Source organism: Melospiza georgiana, chromosome 3 (genome assembly GCF_028018845.1).
Source record: "Melospiza georgiana isolate bMelGeo1 chromosome 3, bMelGeo1.pri, whole genome shotgun sequence".
Lineage (NCBI taxonomy): Eukaryota > Metazoa > Chordata > Aves > Passeriformes > Passerellidae > Melospiza > Melospiza georgiana.
In genome coordinates, this window is record NC_080432.1 from 95,561,313 (window position 1) to 95,582,215 (window position 20,903).

Genomic DNA, 20,903 nt, shown 5'->3' on the forward strand with positions numbered 1-20,903 from the left:
TTTTTGAGGTGGAACTGGGGGTGCTGGAATCCATTACTTATAAGAGAATGTGTTGTTGTTAGACATAATAGGTTAGTTGTGATCACTGTTAATGTCATCATAGAAATGTTGTACCAGTGCTCACCTGGGATAGGCAAAGGGTGGATGATAAGGTATAGATCTGCTTAGGACTGACTGACATCATGTAAGAATGGCAAAGTATTTAGGGCAATGTTAGAAATTTCAAAGCCAATCTAGTTTTTTTTTTTTTTGGTTGTGCTTTATTTTCAGGCACGGTTTGTTTTGAGAAAGCGTTAAGATCATGTCAGCTGTGGCTGCAAGTATTATTCCTCTACGTGACATTCTAGTGGGTCTTATACCTCCTTGCCTCTGCACCCACTTACCCAAAACCACCACCAGAAAGTAATTCAGGGCAAATCCAACAGATTGTCCTGGCTCAGCAAAGTCAAAGTCAAAGTCACAGAGAACAGTCCAAGGGTTGTGTATGTGGGTTTTCAAACCAGGGCAGAAATGGAAATTGGCTTGCTGGACTTGGTTCTTCCCAAAAGGGTTTCTCTTTCCCTGATCTGTTTGTCCTCATCTTTTCTCTTTGCTTTCTGTTCTCCTTTCCTCTCCTTACCCTTTCTTTCCCCTTCCCCAGTCCCCTCATTTTGCCTTCCTTCTCTCCTCTCCCGAGGCGCAGGGTGCCGTCCCGCTCAGAGGGACTCCCACGCTGTCCCTTCCGCGCACGGCGGAGCCGCAGTAGCAGCCCGGGGGGCGGGCGGACCCCGGCCCTGGCCCCGGTCCCGGCCCCGGCCGGCTCGGTCCCGGTGCGTGCGGAGGGCGGCGCGGAGCCCCTCGGGCGGCCGCCCCTCCATCGCTGCGCCGGCCGGGGCGGGCCCAGCGCCGTCCCCTCCTCCAGCCCGCGCGGGGCCGGGATCGCCCCGCCGCCGACCCGAGCGGCAGCCGGGAGCGGAGCGGCCGCGACGCGGATCTGCAGGAGCCCCTCTCCTCCTCCTCCTCCTCTTCTTCCTCCTCGCCCTGCGCCCGGCAGCATGGCCCGGTGCGAGGCGGCGGCCGCCCCCGGGCTCTGCCTGCTGCTGCTGCTGCTGCTCCGCAGTGAGGGGCTCTTGGCCCCCGCCGCCGCGCAGCCGCCGCCGCAGCGCGGGAGCGTGTGGTGCCCCAGCCGCTGCCTCTGCTTCCGCACCACGGTGCGCTGCATGCATCTCATGCTGGAGAGCGTCCCCGCCGTGTCGCCCCAGACCACCATCCTGTGAGTGCCGGCGGGGGCTGCCGCGGGGCCCGGGGCAGGGAGGGCGGCAGGAAGGGAGGGAGGAGGGGATGGATACCTGGGACGAGAGGCGCTGGGCAGGGTGGCGGCGCAGCCTCAGCCCTTTGTCTGCGGTCGGGGGAGGGGGCCGGACCCGCGGCCGTGGCTCTGCCCGAGGGGCCCGGGCGTCGCTGCGCTGCTCCGGGGCTGCGCCCGCCGCCCCCGGCCCCGCTCGGCCCCGCCGTGCCCGGAGCGCCCCTGCCCGGCTCCCGCGGGTCGGAGCGGTGCCCCCGGCTCTGCCGGGCTCTTGGAGGTGGGTGTTCTGGTTAGCGTGCGGGTGCCGTGTCCCAGCACAGTTCGTCCCTAGAAGGATTTCAGTACTTCCTTAGTATCCTGTTTAAAAGCATTTTCAGGCGGCAGAGGGATCGACAGGGACATCGGTGACACTTTCTGCTCAATTCTTAGACATGTTGGGGATGTACGAGCAAACCGGGACACAAGCCCTGGACTTGCTGGAAACGAACCCGGCTCAGATTCCTGCAGGGATTTGCGAACATTAGTTTATAACCAGTTTGTTAGTTCAGGCACAACAAATTTGTCAGTTGAAATGCCGTTCCTGTGGTCACTGTTTTGGGTGTGATTGCACTGGTATAAATTTCAGTATTGACAATGATTGACATTTAATTCACATTGATTTGACTGAAGCAGTTACCTTTCCAGGCATATTTCCCTGCAATAAAGGCAAAGTTCCAAATGAACATCACACACTATTTTGTTTCGTGGCTTACTAAGAGGAACAGATTTGTTCCACTGACCTGCTTATATGTTACTTGGGCTCGGAAAGCTCTTGGCACCAGCCCTGCCCTTTCCTTACACACACTCAGCCGTGGAAGCTCAGCAGAGCTTGGCCCTGGGAATTTTCTGCGGGGCCTCCTGTCATAAATTAACTTGTGACTTTGTCAGATATTTTCAAAAGGGGTCTATAAAGCCTTGCTGTGTTTCAGCTTCCAACTATTATTTAATGTGAAGAGTACAGTCATTTAGCATTAACTGAGTCCCTCTTTGGCAAGAAGTGCAGGCTTTTGGCAGAATTGGATTAGTCCTGCAGTACTTGTAAACCTTTTAGGGAACAGTACAGGAAGTGGGTGGTTAATGTTTCTTACATTTGAAACAAAGTACATTTACAGAACACCTTTTGCCTTGAGATTACAGGAAACCGTGTAAAGCTAGTTTTTGTGAATCATCTTAAATGAAAAAGCAAAAAAGTCTTAGAGTGGAGTCAAGTCTTAATGGCTTGGTTTCGTCTTAAAGGTAGAAGGGTCTGCAACAGCAGAAAATATTAGATTAAACCTCGCCGAGAGGAGCTCCCCTTACGGTGGGTATTTATAATCTTGCAGTGAGTCAGAGGAGAATGTGTGAACAATGCAAGCATTATACTCGTCTAACTCCACTAATATATCAAGTTGTCTGGTATCCCAAATGTGAATTATCATTCTGGTAGAAGGCAAGCTACCATGCTGAAGAAGTAATGCAGAAGAAGTTTATGTTTCCAGCTTGACAAAGAATGGTTGTTTTCAAAATATGCCTGCAGATGACCAGCATTCTTCAAAACCTAGTGGTCATCTAGTGATGGGTATTATCCTTTCTGAACAACTGACTGGGGAACTGTTACAGATGAAATAGGCAGTATTACATCTGTAAATACTCAGTTACTCCTTCTGCTACAGTTCTGCTGAATGCAAAGGAGCTGGGTCAGAAGATAGTTGGGCAATATGAGTCTTTGGGACAAAGAACAATGGTACAATTGATTTAATAATCAGTAGTTTGAAGGTACCAATCATACATAAATAGCTTACCTGTTTTAAATGAATTGCTTAGTTTTAGCTGTAGGAGGTACTTTCAGAATAACTATTACATGTCTGAGGTACTCACTGAATTACCACTCATTTTTCTTACTTACCTGCAATGTTGAACTGTAGTTCTACACTGCACTTCACAGAGGTAGCCCATCACCCAGAGAGGGCTTTCTACACTCAAGAACAGTTTCATTTTTAAGTATGAAAGTAAGCAGTTATTTAATCTCTGGTTTGACTCTCAATGCTTGACTTTCAAGTGGTGCCTGAATATTAAATGTATTTTCTTTAGTAGTGGTGTTGATAGTTAGATAATTAAAAATAATAAATTAATTTAAATTGATCACCTTCCCCTTTCAAACAAAAATTTAGGAAATCCTGCAAAGTGTATTGCTGATGGGTTAAGTCCATTTTTACTGGCATTTATAAATTCCACGTTCTCATCTGTTTTATTTCTTACTTATAACATAGATTGACTGTGCAGAGTAATTTAGTCAAAAAATATCACCCTAAGTTTTTCCTGGTTTATAAGTATTTTGCTGAGTTCTGCTTCTGAAAAATGCCCCATTTTGGAAGCTGCATTGACTTTGCTCTACTTCACATATCATTTGTTACATGGATTAAAGCAGCATGGGGCCCAGACCAATGGTGCAGCCAAGTGTTTTCTCCCACATATCAAAAATGTCTACTCCCAATCTCAGGCTCTCTTTTGAAAGCTGTTCATAACATTTCTGGTTGCTGACCTTGCCAGTGCTACTTCTGGCTGTACATTTTCTCACTCTCCCCTGCTCCTCCGACTTTCTGGCACTTCCCCTTCCCTGCTGCAGGCTCGGAACCGTGGTTTAGATTGCTTCTGCAGGGTGGGTTCTGCCAGTTTTGAAAGAGCTCAGGGAGCCTTGCATAAGCATGGGGTTTAATTTTTACCTGGGACAATTTGGGACTTTTTTGGACGAGGGCCAGCATCCCAGTCCTGTGCCGACTTCCCTTAAAAATGCAAACCCGTGTACAAAATGGTTTGAAAAGCTACTTAATGCCATAAATGCAATCATGGAAATTTCATTTCATCTCTGACTAAATACAGAGTGCTTATTTTCACAGAAATTGGTGAAACATATTTATATTAAACCCTTTAAACTGTTGATGAATGTAAAATTCTGGTATCTCCTCTTGGTCACTCCCCCTCCCATAATTGTATCCCGTCTTACACTTTTTAGAGAATGTCTGTGTTCTAGAGCAATTTCGTGTATGTGTTGTTGATAATTCTGACAGAAGACCTTTAAATATTGATGCAATATGTTACTATTTGTATCTAAACACAATCCAAATCCAAACCTGTCTACAGGACTAGCTACACATACTCAGACCAATACTGAAATTTGTTCACAGTTTTTCTTGGCAGCACCTCATTGCTCTCTTGTTTCTTGCTAGCTGTACAAACAAAATTGTATTCACTGCACTTGAGTCTAACAGACTGAACAAGAAAAGAAACTAATGTTCTGTTAATAGCAGAAAAGGTAAAAATTGACAAAAAATAGTTGTCACAAAAGAAAGTGGACTTCATTTGCACTGAGAATGACATGCAAATTATTGAGGAGAAGATTTAATTTTGAAATAAGTCATTCTGTCTTTGCTATGTGATTATTACTTTGGGTGTAATTATTATTACACCGGCATGTCTGCTACGAGTAAAACACCTTTTCAACATGAGAGTATAATTTTAAGTGATCAAACTTTAATAGAACTTCTTAAGTTGCAGCCATTCCAGCTGAATAACTTTTGAAGGTAGGCTCTGAATGAAATTGAAGTTTGTGTTGCATGTTACTGCTTTTGTTACATGATTCTAACATATTCTCAATATTGGATAGTTTAGGGTGTGTACTTTTTTATTTACTCATTTATCAATGTATTTTAATTTCTGGTTTGTACTGTAGATGTCTAAGGGGGAAGTTTTAGTAATTTAATTCTATGGTGATTTTCCGGACAGCTGAGTAAAAGTACTTATGTTTTTTTCATCTTTCCATAAGAGCTTTTGGTGGAAGCTAATGTGTGTTCATAATGCCAGTGAAAACCATTATTGAGGCTTCCCAAGAGTATCTGTCTTAATACAAATAAAAACCCCACAACACTAAATGACACAAATCACATCTATTTGGAGAATATGTGAATCACTAAAGAGGTAGGGGTAATGGAAATATAATGAAATTTCACATTTCATTGTTGATTTGTGCTAACATTATACCTCTTAGCAGAGATGTTTAGGAAAATGAAATGGGTGATGTGTTTGGAGACTGTGAGTGCAGAAGTCTCTGGGCTATCACAGCAGAAATCTGCATGCTGTTAGCAGATCTGCTATTTGAAATGATGCATTTTCAGCCTGCAAACAACCATCCCATTTTCATCTGAAAATACAAGATCATTGTGTTCTGTTAGATCTTTGAAACCCTTTTAGAAAAATTCCAGTAGATTAAAATTAAGACCAAATAAAATAAACACAACTCATCAGGGTGAAGGATTGCAATCTCAAATGTGGACTATGAGTAAACTTGATCACTTTATGGGTAAACATCAGTTTGCATGTAGGAGTTAGTCATGACATAACACACCAGAAGATTTTGCTCAAGATGCAGGGATTTATACATACTTAATATTAAAAAAAGAACTACAGATTCTGAAGATTTATTTGAAGGGTTTGAAAATAACTTAATACTGACACAGCTATTGGCACTCCTGTTTGGGCAGCAAACTGCAGTAGGTGTCAGTGATGATTTTCTTTAACAACACAGAACAGGGGAGGATAAACACAAGATTATTTCAATAAAAATTATCTTACATCTTCCTTCATAGTACCTGGAGCAGAACTCAGGCACTCAGAAGGGGACACCTTTATTGGAAATGATAATTTCTAACCTCAGACTATTGGGCCTGTGTCATAGCTGCTTGCTCTCAGCCTAGGACATCTAAATGAACAGTGGGCACCACTGGTCAGACAGCTGAATTTATTAGCTACTGTTTGGGCAGATTATTAATTTATTTGTGCCTTCTCCAGCTCAAGTGTGTTGAATAGTCATCTGTTGACAATAAAGATCACCTTCCCCTTTCAAACAACATACAGAAACATTTCATACAGAAATGTCTGTATGTAGATGTTGATATTTGTCTAAACCAAAGTTTAAAGTATTTTTCAGATGAGAATGTTTTCATGGAATTTTCAACAGAAAGAAACTACTTGCAAAAACTAGGCAAAGGAGTCATAAGGGATTTTAAAAAATTAGCTTTCAAAGGGCGTAAATTGTTGCTAAAAATGGTTGTTTTCTCTCTATTAAACCCCATCCTGAGTCCCAACAAATCAAGTGGATACTGCAAAAGATACCAATCCTCCCCAGCAAAGCAGCTGTGGAGAGTGTGTAGGAGGTAAAGCCTGCCGAAGCCATTCCCAGGCAGTCTGGTTGCACTGCTGATGGAACGAGCCAGGACCAAGGCATGAGTGTGTTAAGGAGACATTTGCAGAGCTTGCAGAATGTGTTTGGCCATTAGCAGGGGGCAGAAGGGCACAGCACTGATAGTGTTTGACATTTACTGGGAGACAGAGGCAAAGCTGCTGAGGGCTGCAACAGAAGGCCCAAACGAGTCTTCGCTTCCAGTCACGGGATTCACTGGTGGGAAGATATTTTTGTCATCTCAAAACTGTGCTAGCCCTCATCAAATCCTTTGCTGAAGAATGGGAAAATATATGGAACAAAATCATATCCATCATTTGCTGCAAGTAGCTTACTGTACACTTAACACACTGTCATCAGAGGAATACATTGTCGTATATTACAGTGAATAAATACAATTTCTTGTTTTCATCTTGTTTTACTAAGATGCATTTTTAAGCAGTAAATACTTAACATTTGAATGTTAAAATGATAAATATGTGTTTATTTACAGAAAGATACCTTTAATAAGTAAACCACAAGATCTGTTTGACCTGACATCTGTTTTTGGAGGGTGATGGAAAGCACATCTTATGAACAAGTAGACAGTATAGAGCAGCATATAGTTGTTTATACCTATAATAATTTAGCTGTTAAGTTGCATTATAACTTTCAGTGACAAGGGGTACTACATGGTGGAAATTGCTGTCTTCTGTTTGAAGCCTGAAAGTTGTTAGCTTCACTTAGTATTCCCCATTTCTTCCATTGGAAGAGACAGTGAGTACTTGATCCCTTTCTATCATTCCAATGCAGCCATGATTTTGTGATCTTTGATCCTAAGCTTCTCCATTCCTTTCTTTTTAATATTGGAGTCTTCTCAATGAAAGGTTGGTATTAATTTCTCACCATCTGGGGTTGCTTCCCCCCTCTGCTGTGTTTGGAGGTGAGCAATTTGTGACTTTGCCCAGTATTTGTATGGACAAATCTGGTATGAGATCTCATGGTCTAATCAAGGGAAGCTTAAGATCTTGTCTGTAAGTAGTAATGATCTCTTCTAGGCCTGCCATTTTATTTGTAAAGTTTGATTTTTTCCGTATACATTATTTTATATTAATACGTGCATTAGGTCTGCATTTTAATAGCCATTCATGGACTGTTGGTAGGTTTTTTTGCCATTCTTCCTAGGGGGACTTTGTTAAAATAGATTAATATCATAAGCAAAACCTTGTACTTTCTGTGGTTCATCACTCTTCCATGTAGGAATGAACTGAACAATGCACAACTCAGCACAGCTCTCTGTGAAACTCTACTGGTGACCTTTCCCAACTACAAAAATTCTCCATTTACTGCAAACATCTCTTCATATACTCATCTGGACTTGTGGAGTATTTGCTTTATAGCTGTTTCAAAAGATTGTCTTCTAATTCCCAAAGCTTTGGGAGTTTGGACTGTTGTCATCACAAGTTTTTTTGTTTGTTCTACTGAAGTGTTTTAGAAAGCTATAAGGATTATACAGATCAGTGGATTGCTTGGTGTTGTTGTCTACATACACTATTCAAAATTTTTTAAAAACATTTTTCTGTCTTTCTGATTCTGTTTAACAAAGAGCTTCAGTGTCTCTGCTGTTACTCAATTTTCCCAGACAACATAATTAAAAAATGATGAGTTCAATGAATTTTCAGCATTACTTTGGGGAATTTAGGGGCATGAGGGACAGTGAATAAGAAATTTTTGTGTTGCAGAGACAAACACGGGATTACGTATTGGAAAGAGTAGGAAATGGATGCTTGGGCATGAGTAAATATATTCTTTCTCTCTTAATTCCCAAAGGCAGCTGGTGGAAAAATAACAGGGAGATGCCTATCCTTACATCATCTGGAGGGTCTGGATCTGAAACAGGGAAAGGAGTGTCTCACCTGAAATGGTGGTAAACACATGCCTAAGAGAAAAACATGATTAATAAATATTCTAACCTCCTCCATTTTCTGAGTAGCTCCTACTGAGTTTTCTCCCAGGTGAGGTCAGTGCTCATTAAGAGATGACATGGGGATGTCATTAGCCTGCAGAAAGCTTTGTCATTTAGGTGTTAAATAAATGTTAGGCCTGTCACACGTGCCTATGGATTGCCTTGCAAGTAAGCTAGGTTTAAATTGAAAGGTTGCAAGTCTAGCAGAAAATAAAATTAGGAAATGCAGCCAGTGAAGAATAGAGCTTGGCATGAAGATAGAAGGAAACTGCAGAAAGAAGCCAACATAATATAATAGAAGAAGTCAATATTGCTATTATGATGTGAAAAAATAGCAGACAGCTATTCAGGGAATAACAAAAGAAGAGTAGTAGTGCATTATGCTTAAAATTGCATATTATTTTTTTTTTTAATTACAAAATAGCCTTTACAGGAATATTTTACTGTGTATAATGGGTAAAATGAAAATGCTAGATTAATGTTTGAGACTCCAATTCTATTTTGAACAACTGAAAAACCAACTAAATTTTAATCCATCTTGATTCATGGTTTTAATATGGTATTTTTTCTATAATTTATTTTTGGATTCAAATTTCTGGGACTTTCAAAGCTGATTGTAGTTTGTTTACAGTATTTTGTGATCAAATATTTTGTAGACTCTAGATCTCATCTTGCAGGACCCACGCATAGCTTTGTATACATGAGTAAACCCCAGGCTGCTAATTTTTCCCGGACATGGACATTTGCTGAGTCTCTTTCCAGCAAGCCAAAGTGTTTACATCCTTATAGGATAAGACTTCACTTACAGAAAAGATCCATTTATAAAGGTGACATTTAAAATCTGAATCACACAATCTAAACATTTGTAGTTGCTTGTCTTTCTGGTGAAGTCTATGTATAAAAAGAAGTTAGTACTTTAAATACTTATGTATATATGTGTTTCTGTATATTTATATGTACACATGCTGTACATAATGTGTGTGTATGCAGATAGATGGATAGATAGATATAGGGAAACAACTGAGCTAAATTGTCCAATTTTTTTCCATTTGGATTCAAGAAGAAAAAAATCCAGACCAAAACAAAAGTAACTTTAAAGGCTTTCTTATTGCAAATGTGGGCAGGGTTTCAAGACAATCCATAGAGATGGTGCAACAAGAGCTGACTGAGCTGGAACGGAATGACTCAAATGTTTCCTTTTCCTTGCTTTGCTTATCAGGCTGCCAAATTTGATTTCTTTTTGGTGTGGCATTATTACTGCTGCTAATGAGAGTCAAGTGATTCTTTTAAACAGAACATTTAATGTTTACTACAAATAAAAAAGAGTCTCAAAATCTTGAGAAAGACTCACAGAGGAGAGATTAATGTGGTCTCTCATCTTCATGTCGTTTTGTTTAATTGTATTTACAAAGGTAAGCAAAGATTAGGACATTGAAGAGTTTGTGCAGTGGCTGGCTGGGTTTCTAGAAACTATGTGAAAGTTTGTAGAATAAAAAGTGTGACGTTTTGTGTGATGTAGTGTTCCCTTTTAGTTTTCTTTTCTGAGTTGTTTTTTAAGTTTCACTAAGGAAAACAATGAGCAAATGTATTTAACTCCAAGTTAGTTTCACTGCCTGTGACATTGCTCTCTTTTTTGGTGTGATCTGTTGTTGTAACTTTCAGATTTTTTTATTCTCTTTCCAATTTGCCACTCCCTGTATCTTTCGGAAACATTTTCTTTCAGCATTCTTTCCCCTTAAATCACTTATTACAACAGACTGCTCATTGCCTGGCTAGTCTGAAAAAGGAAAAATATTACTTGGTACACGGTGTTACCTTAACTAATGACTGTTTTTGGTAAGGAGGATGATGACTGCTAAATGTCAAGTTCTTTGCACTGTGTTAGCCAGACTGGATTTAATAGCCTTTTATTAGCCATTTTGCTGCTGGTTTCCTTTGTTGCAGAAAAAAAATAAAGAATAAATGAGTCCTTGCATGCTTGATTTATCTCTAGGCAGTGTGAGTGTTGTGACTAGGATAGCATGAAATTCAGTGCAGACTTCACACAACAGTGAAATTCAGAGGCTTATAGCCTCTGTCCAAGGTCCATCATGCTCTACAGAAGCAAATATTTCACTTTTACAAGATATTGGTTGTCCACTTTAATATAAAATTTCACTATTTGGTGTCTCATGGTGGCTTCTATTAATGATAGATTATAATCATAATCAGATTAAATCAGTCACCAGTTTTCAAATCTTTAAATTAATGTCTTGTCATTTTTTAATGGTGACAGCAGAGAATTTTTCTTCCCAATTTTTCCAAAATATTTTGAAAAGTATGAGGGGCCATGTGTGTTCTGGTACACAGATAACCCTAGCAGGCCATTCAAAACTCAAAAATAAATAAATGTCACATTACATTGTCTGCTAAGATAAAGAGCTAGAGCAGCAGGATGATGGTGTGACATATGTAGATTAAAAAGCACATGGCCTATCAAAGCAGGATACCTTTAAAGGGATATTTTGTCACTCTTTGGGATAATAGCTAATTTGGGTTCAAGAAAGAAGTTTTGGTTTGATGGCATTTTGATAAACTCTCCAAGGAATTGGAGAAGTGATAGTATTTTTTTCTTACAGCCATAAATTGAATGAGAAAATTCAGATCTTTGACTTTGGTAAGGTTCTCAGGCTCCAGTAAAAAGGGCCTAGGTAATTTAATTAATGTGTCAGTAGAAGGAGAGATTTATATCAGGCAAAGAGAACTGCAGACCTGTGACAGAGCTGTAAGAGCAGGGAGAGCAATTTGATTTTGTGAGTTGGTTGCTTGCTCTGGCCAAATTCATGACATTAACTTCCTGGTTCAATTTTATTGCCCTGGGAAAAGCTTAAGTAAATGCAAAAGCACCTATGTAGGGGGTAAAATAAATTAAAATGTTTCCTAGTTAGATGTTTATGTATAGCTAAAGGATGTTAACTTGTAGATTGGAGACTTAGTTATCAGGTGTGTAAATAACGGCTACCAGACAATTATTAAAGGTCTGTAAATTACCTTTCTTAGTATGGTAACATTTATAATTTATTTAAACCAATTTTAAAAACTCAGGATATTGTATTTTTTCCTGAGTTCTCTATCAATAATCTAAATGCCTTGAAATTTCTAAAATGTTGATACATGTTGAAAATTTTTTCTTGATTCAGTAAACAACAGTTTTGAAAACTTAGCCAGAAAATCCTCTAATCCTCCATTGTGATATGAGTATTTTCTTGGATATTTTATACTATGTCAGCTTTGTGTACTTTCTGGAATAGATGTTTTCTTTTTGATATCCTCTATTTTACTTTAAAAATTTGGATACATCTTGCATGGGAATAATTGAATGTAAGATTTAGAAAGAGAAAAAAATATGTAAAAGGAGTCTGGGACCAGTATTCATTAGAGATTTCTAATGAACAGTAATTTCTAACTGAACAGTAATTAATTGGCTGAAAGCAAGGTTTATTTAAGTAAAACAACAAAACAATCCAGCCTTCAGTGTCAATCTTTATACTGGTCATATCTGTATAAAAGATATGTATCCATCAATAGGTGTAAGATAGACTTGTCTTTTGAAGAAATCTGTGGGATTGTCAAATACCTCAGATAGTACAGAGGAAATTTTCTGGTTTTGATGAAGCTGCAATGTGAACAACACTTAAAACAAATATGACAGGTAGGCAAGTGACTTGTGTACAGCCCTCACACTCAGGGATATTATGTAGGCCAGTTTTATAACTCCATGGTGTTTATAATCTCTTATTCATCAGAGAAAGAAATAAGAACTAGCTGTGGTTTGGCACTCACCATTTAACATAATCAAGTTGAATTCAAACTAGTTTTGTCTTTTCAATATTGGTAAAATTTTGAATTCCCACTGTACATAGAACACAAGACAGATTACTTAGATGAGAGTTTTTCATTACCTTTAATTTACTTTTTTTACTCTGAATATCCACAAGGAATTGTTTCTTAATAGTGCTAGAATAGAGCAAGTGCCTGTCTCGCATGTCAGACATTGTCTGTCACAGAATTTGTGTCCTATTTGGTTGGTTGGTAAATTAAATAACTTTTATATACTTACTGGCTTTTGCAGGCTGACTTCACTTTAAAAATACCTGTATTTCTCTGAAAGAATATTTCATTTTTCAGGAATCAATCTTCTGGACAGTGTAAACAAAAAGTGTTTTTTAAAAAGAAGGTTATGATTTGAGTGGAATTAATTTATTTTATTTTTTTAACTTTGAAATTTGGAGGTAGTTCAACATGATGGTAGACCCATAAAATAAATGAGTTTTAACATTCAGACCCACATGTAAGAATTTTCTGAAAGCATCAGAATTTGTAAATCTTTTCTAATTCCTTTGGGTATTTAAAATTTGGGGTTTGTTTTGTTTTTTTCTTGATTGGTGTCTCTCTCATTATGTAAATCTGTTGGTTTTAACTGCATAGTGATGAAGCTTCAGTGGGCAGGAAATAAAATGTTCTTTCAGTTCAGGCTTATCTTCAGCTGTGTGGTTTGGACATGGGAAGGAGTTGTCCCTCCTGAGCCCAGAGCCCTGTGTAATCTCTCAGGAGAGATTTCAGCCACAGGACTGCTGCAGTAGCACAATATCTGACAACTGAGGAAACTTCACCAGTAGAAAATTTTTCACTTAAGTGCTGAGTTCTGGGTTTGTAACTTGCAGTCTTCAGCCTCTTCAGTTCCTGAAGTGTCTTAAGTGTTTATGGAAATCCCAGCCACAAACTGGTGTTTGTGTGCCTTTGGATCAGAGGGTATATTTGTACTTCTGACCACTCTTAGAACAGTGATCGTTTAACTGTGGGTCCAGAGGATTCTTTTGCAGTTAAACTTAAAATTTGGTGATTAATATTTCTGGGAAATAATTTTTTCACAGGCTTTTAAGCCAAATATTTGACATAGCAGTGGTCTTAGTTAAGTGCAATATTACTAATTTATATTTCAAGTCATTTAGATGTGTTTTTTAGTAGTAGAAAAATTGTAAGAATCTTTTATTCGGAGCTGGAAATTATTTGGTAGATATATCTGGTTATTGAAAGTAAGATTTTTTTTAAATGGCTGCAGATAGAATTTTTTTATTATTTAGATTGCATATTAAAAGAAAATAGTAGCTCTAATGTATTTAAGTAGTTGGTCTATTAATTGTATTAATGCTAGTATATAGCTACTTGTTTTCTCCAACTTTCTCTTTGAATTTACAAAAGAGAGATTGTACCCTTTTGCAGTAAAAAAAAAAAAAAAAAAAACCCAAACCAACAACTCAGAAACACCCTGTGAAGCTCCTTGTCTTTCTTTTGGCCAGCAGTAGTTGCTCACTCCTGCCCGTGGTCTTCACCATTTATTTCTCAGAGTTAGCTGGAAAAGAAGCAAGGGAGGAACATTTGGTTTGTCTGAATCATTTCCCTGGTTTGGTGGCCTGGTGGTGATGTCTGAGAGAGGGGAGGAGCTGCCTCTTGAAAAAACCTGCTGCCTGCCCCTGGAGCCTCATTAAACCTCAGAGAAAACCATAAAATTAGCTGAATCTGTGATGCAGCTTGAAGGGGCAGGTTTGGGCAAACAGAGAGCTCTGAGTGCCCCTTCTAGAGAAAAAGCCCCCTTGCACTTTCCTTCCTTGCCAGGGATGCGAGTGGCACCAGCCCCTGCTCTGCTTCCCTGGGCTACTGCACCCACCCGCCAGAGCAAACCTATGTTCTACCTCAGAAATGTCTGCAATTTGAACTGCCACAAATTAGTCTTTAATTAATGTCCCCTCTATTGAGTTGTTGTGCTAGGTATTTATTATGTGGGTATTTTTAACCATCTGATATTCCTTAAAGGCAGGTTTGTACTTAATTGAATATTTTAGAGATAATTCTGGTATTTTCATGCTACTTTGGCAAGAGTAATCAAATGTTTGAACTTTTTTTACATACACACTAGTCAAAAGTGTTGTTTATGTTTGATCTGAGGAAAGACCCCTTGAGAGTCCCCATTTGCTACTCTGTGTTACTGGGCAGCTTGGCTGCTCTCCATGTGGCCCAAATGGTATTTATATGGCCTGGGTATAGCTAGTTTGTATGGGGTAATTAAAGCAAGAATGTAAGTTGAAACATGTTCAAAATAGAAAAATCAGATTGAATTAGAACTTTAAAAATGGCATTACACTGTGAAGACTGAAGAAGGACAAACTTGTCTTTGATTTTATTCAGAAGTTACGGGTTTTGTATTATGAACAACATGGAAGTGTGTAAAAACATTTTGTCCACACATGTTTCATATTTTTTTCTGGTGTCTTCAGTATTGTGTCAATAGAATGGAATAATTACAGAGAGATTCAGAAGAGTGCTTTCTAATTGATTGTTGGCTTAATGCTGCCAGTATTAGAACTGCTAGGAAGAGGGTGCATGACAATGCAAAATAGATGTGATCTCCTGAGGCTACTGGAATTAAAAATACTGACAAGACTAGTAAGATTTACTTGGAAATTTCAGTTACATCCATAATTTTCAGCAATCCAGTTTTTCAAGCTGTTTTTAAAGATGACCAATCAATTCAATTTAGGTAGAGAAAGGAGAAAAGAAATGTGCAGGGGAAGAAGTTGTAGGCTAGTATTGCTTAGTTCTACTTTTGCAATGTGAGGTAAGAGACAATGGGTATTGACTGAGTCAAGCTATGGAATATAATAAAAATGTATAAAGCCTAATGTTTATTATTAATCTTCTATTATTCTCTTGATGCATTCTATAAGGTAACTTGTGCATTCTGTAAGGTAGCTTGTCCCCTAATGAGCAGTAGCTCCAAAACTGATTTTTGTTTATAATTTTGGTCTCTGTGTGAGAATGGACATGATGTAAGAGGAAAAGGGAAGCAATAATCAGTTCCCAGATGTTCTCTTCTCTTCTCTGCATGTCATTAGGCTGGGTACTTTAAGGTTGAATGTCTTCTAGTAGCCACTTGCACTACACTTCATAGTGAGAAAACAACTTCTCCCAAGAGACAGGAACGCCCAGTTGCCTGCCTTGAGGCTGTCTGCACTCCTGAGGAATGGGGAGATAAATATCAGGAGTCCTAAGGCCCCTGGTCCTCTGAGTGTTCTTTTACTGGAGCAGGAGGAGCTGGAAGCAGAGTCAGAAAGCAGCTAACTTATCTGCTCTTGCAGCCTGTTGTTAACCTCAGGAAGCAGAAAATTCCATTCCAAGAGTTGCAGCTTTTTCATTGAGGTGACCTGGGATTTTCCATGAAGTGGAAGGAAGAGCTGTTGCTTTGTCTGAAACCAGGGATCCAGTCTGCAGCCAAGTGATAGAGTGCCTGAATTTTTGTTGTTACTCTTTATGCAAGCCAACAGTGTTTCCATTTTAATAGTAAAATGCCCTTAGCATTCTACAAGAACAACTCTCCATGTAAATTCTAACACCTCCAAGTCTATTGGAATCTAATATACCTGTCACTATTGGAAACAAATGGGAAGTACAAAACAGTTGGAAATATATTCCAACAAAATCTGCCTAGTGTATGGGGAAGAGTGACGCATAGATTTACAATGAATAAAAGCTTTTGAGTCAAATTTAGATGTTATTTTTAGATGCAGTAATTCCTTCAATTTTCCACATCCTTTGGCTTGATGTTGGTCCTGAATTGCAGAACTTCTTTTTGAATTGAAGGAAACAAAATGGGCATTCTTTAGTAAGGTCATTGGCATTTTAGACGCCGGATGTTATTTATTGGCATAATAAACATAATACAAGCTCACATGCACTGCATCAATGAGGCTGCCTGCCCTGAGGAAGGTCCCTGAAACTGCAGTGATGGGGAAACCACACTTTTATACTGGCTCATTAGTTTACCTGTCCAGTTTGTTGGTTCATTCAGAGCCCTCTCTCTCACCCCTGTTTTCAGCTGTAGGGTCTTTGTAGCTGAGAGCTCAGCCCTGCACTGATCCTCACCCAGCACAGGGTGCTCCTGTGGCAGAGGTGCTGAGTGGCAGAGTTAGAAAGAAGCTTAAGGCACTCTGGTAAAACACAGGTGATTATTCTGTGTTGGTTTTCAATTATGAATATGCGCACTATTTGCATCCATTTTCCTGAGAGAACAAATCTGCTACAGAAACAAAATCAGAGTTGTAGTTTTCCCTACCCATAGCTATTTGAAGTTTTATGGTTTATTTCTTCTTAAATCTTTCAAGAGCTGCTGCTGCTGCAAAGAAAAAAAAAAAAAAAAAAAAACCAAAAAAACCCCATGAACTTCCGTGTTTGAATTTTTTAAAGAAAAATTATCAGTGCTATTCTTCACTTAAAGGTGTTTGTTTCTGCTGAGCAGAAACTGGAAACAAACATGCTCAAGCTGAAATTTGGAATCAGACTATCTGATTTGGAAGCAGACTATTAGAGACTGTCTAATTTTCAACAGTGAATATAGTTTACTGCTAGAAGGACTAGCAAGCCATTAGATTTTGCTTGATTAATGGTCTTGAATCACAATTTTATATATTTCTCAAAGGGATGGCTCAGCTCTGACAGCAATAATTGCCTTAAGACAGGAATTTCTCTGTTGTTGTGTGACTTATCTTGTGTGAGAGGTTCGGGAATGATAATGTTTCTTTCTGGCTTTCAGTTTTTTCCTCTGAGAATATCAGTATTTCATGGACATAGAGTTTAGAATTAAGCATCCCCGTGAGACAGAGAAGTGGAGAAACAGTATTTATTTTACAGAATGGTACATGGGAGGAAAATAAGACTAATTTATGACTGCATAACGTCAGAATTTCTGTGGTCTTTTCACAGTAGTAATTCACAGGACTGCTAACTTTAAAAGCAAACAAAACTAGTGCATTTGTTTCAGTGGTGCATGCTGAGCCATAAACTAGCCAGCTTCATATTTTGGTGTCTTCTTTAGCCTACTATAGAGGAGAAATGTAACTTTTTATTCAAAAGTCCAATTAGAACTGCATATTCTTAAATATTAAAAAGGAAACCAAGAAAAGGTTGCATCTCCAACTGCGACTAGTCCTCTAAAATATTTCAATGTATCATAGCTCTTTACGCAGACTGTGCCAAGCATTAGTTTGATCCAAGACCTTTGCTACCTCAGATTTGTGTTAGTGCAGCATGCAGATACAACTGTCGTGCTCTGTTTTATTGGGCATAGCACAAACACAGGACAAAACATCAGCCCTTTCCCAAGGTCATTTCTGTGAAAAATAATCAGTAATGAAACATATGGCTGTGCTGTCAACAGCCTTTTCATTGTTTGGTTTCAGCAATAGATCCCCCTGAGAGAAATAAAGACAGATTTTGCCTCTTCTTGTAATTTCTCAGACTGCAGAAACAGCAATTGCATCTCTGAATTCTGTCCATGCTGGTAAAAGGAGGGGGATTTAGTTGTGTTAGTTTGGTTTTGTTTTGGTGTTGTTTTATTTATTTTTTTTTTTTAAGGTAGCATGAGAATTAGAAACCATTATAAAATAAAATTTCTAATTTCAAAATAATTTCTGTAGTGGATGAATATTGAAGGACTCTGAAAGTGGATAAGACAAAGAGCCACAATCACATCATGGTAAAATTTCCATGTATAATTTTTGGCAAGCCTACAGACCTAAAACTTTGGAGCAGCAAATCCCACTTGAGTCCTTTTAATGGCACTTTTAATGGCTGGTTAGAAATATTGGTGACAAGGGCAGCAAAGGGATCTAAAGACTTAGTAAGACAATACTGTAGTGCATTTGATTGAATTAACATGTAAATGTTTTCCTTTCAACTGTAATGGCAAGATAATTGTTAGTTAAAACAAATCCTTAGCTCTTGGAGAAGGATATGTAATAAGCTCTGTGTTCACCAAATCTGTAGCTGAAAAAATAGTTCTTAAGACATGTGAATTCAAAGTTCCTGTTAACAAATCATACGTATTTGTGCAAATCAGATATTATTTTAATTAGATAGTTGGTATATCATCTAGACTTCATTATTTATATTTTCTGAAGCATGGGTTTATGATCAAGGCGAGTACTGCCGAATGTTCTGCATCCTGTTCAACAGATTTCAATATTTTTGTGGTCCTACCATTTACTTTTGGTACTGAAATTACAGTATACTAAGTACTACTGGCTATGATGCACCCTCACTGTATAAGAATAATGTTTTAATTTCCCATCTCAAAATGCAGTGGCTTTTTTATGTGCTGCATGCTAATGTACAGATAATAAAAATATCTCAATATAAATTAGAGAAAATTACATATTGTATGTAATAATTAGACTGGGGAAGATTAACCCAGAAAATGAAACACCAATATAAAGAAGAATGATATAATTTTGTTTGTAAAAGAAGTTCTAGGGCTAAATCTGAAAAGGAGGCAAAAAAAACTCCAAAAACTTGGTTTCTCTAGTATTCCAACCAGTGTTACACTGCTAACAGATGATTACTGTAAGTAGTGCTGCAGCTGCAAGTAGGATTTGGTTTTATGTTTTTAAGTGGTGTCTGTGTCTTTGTTTGTTCAACAAAGTGACACATTTTTTTTACAAAGCAGTAGTTAAAGCAGCATTAAAGTGTCATTGACATCATCCAGTTACTCCACTGACTTGATTATATAACCTCTTTTGTGCAATTTTCATGCTCTGCTCCTTTTGAATGTTTTTACTATGCTGATGGCTGTTTTTCATTTCCTGCTGGGATGACCTTGAATAAAAAAAGAATAAGAATAAAGTAGACATAAGCAATGTAGCCTTGCTGGCATTTGCAGATCTTTTGTTCTGTATTGAGAAAGAGCAGTTTGGTGTTCAAGGTATAGGTTATTTCTGCTGAATAGTAATTCATCTGCAGTGGTTAGGAAAAAAATGTGTCTTATTTTGTTCTTTTGAGTTAGCAATGGTAAAATCATCTGGTTATGACAATTCCTACCTTACGAACACGTCATAAAAGTGTTAAATGCATGATGGCAATTATGTAAACTTAAATTATTGATTTACCTTTTAAATCTAATAGATCTACAAATCTAATGTTTGTCTATTAATTTGCTCCCTTCCTTTTTTTTTTTAAAGGAAAATGAGATTAGCTAGTTTGCACCATTTTTCAAGATCCAGTATATATCACACAGCTGAAGGAATTTATTTTCCATTTTGTCACTTCTTGTTGCCACTCAGCATTTCATAACTAGCCTTACAGATGTATGATTGCACTGTGTTTCACATAAGAATCTTTCTCAGACTGTTTATAACCCTCAATAGCAGAATGTTATGACAATGATAAATGCATAATTTTAAAACTTGCATTATTTCTCCCACTACCTCCTTTTAATTTATCAGATTAAAGTAATGAAGATTATATTACCATATACTTTACAATCACTTATAGAGAAAGAGGTTTAGCTTTAAATAGTTTTCACTGGACCTTTAAAAAGGGTCTACCTTCGCAGCAGAGGTTGGACATTTGGGAACCTGTCCATTTTTAAAATACTTAAGACAGTAGTGTTCTTTCAGATTTTCTTTTCAGCTTTTACCGCTGTGGTGATTTTGCTTAGCTGAGGAAATAACTCTAAATTTTAAGTTCATTCATGTCTTGAATCAATGCTGGTGAACCCTTGAAACAAGGTAATGAGATACTTGCCTCCTTTTATTTTTGCTAATAGAAATCAGGATTTGGTTTTATTGGTAAATACTTTAGTATTTTGCTGTCAAATGAGAACTGGTAATAAAAATCATTAATGGGTCAGCATGGCATTTGAAACAGCGTATTTATGACTAAGTTGGTTTCATCCAAATTGCCTTTGTCTTGTCCAAAGCTAACAGATATACAACTATTTTCAATTTCAAGTATGAAATCAGATGCTTTCAATAACAGGCTAAAAAAAATGCAGCTCTTCAAAACTTCAGTTTAAATACTTTGTTCTAGTGTGCCAATGGTAAATTTTCTTTATTCTGTATTTACAGATACTGGTTTTGGAGACACTCCTAGGATTAGGTGGTTTTAAGGAAAAATGTTTTGTTTTAGTTACTCTCCTTTTCATGTAGTGTTCTTTAGCATGAATATGTGAATGTGATCTTTACACTGTGATACCTGGGAGCAATATGCTGGTCAATAGTCCCTAAAATAACTCTAACAAATGTAAGTGCAATTTGGTGTTTAGGTTGATCTGTTGTTTGCATTTAGTGTTATTAAGCAAAGTAAGAGGATATTTTCATTTTTGGACTAGAAAAGCTTAAAACAGATCCTTGGAGATGAACAAATTATTAAAGGGATCTTCTGAAGTTGGGAAGTTTAGATCGTATGAAGTAGGTCTAACAAAAAAGTACTAAGTAAGACATAGCTTTATGTTGCACAATTGGTTGGTGTCAGTGCAACTAATGAGTGCTTGGTTTGACCAGCTGTGTGTCTTCCTCAGCCTTAACAGTGAAAACAATTACAAATTTATT

General features: G+C 38.2%; 1 protein-coding gene across 1 annotated transcript in view; it reads left to right on the forward strand.

The window, feature by feature from the left end:
* Positions 1-966: 966 nt before the first annotated feature.
* The window catches only part of PXDN (peroxidasin), an 81,635-nt gene continuing 61,698 nt past the window's right edge, over positions 967-20,903 (forward strand). Inside the window, exon 1 of the mRNA XM_058021012.1 lies at positions 967-1,252. Within this exon, the coding sequence (XP_057876995.1) occupies positions 1,035-1,252 (218 nt within the window). The 5' untranslated portion in view covers positions 967-1,034. The remainder of the gene's footprint in view (positions 1,253-20,903) is intronic.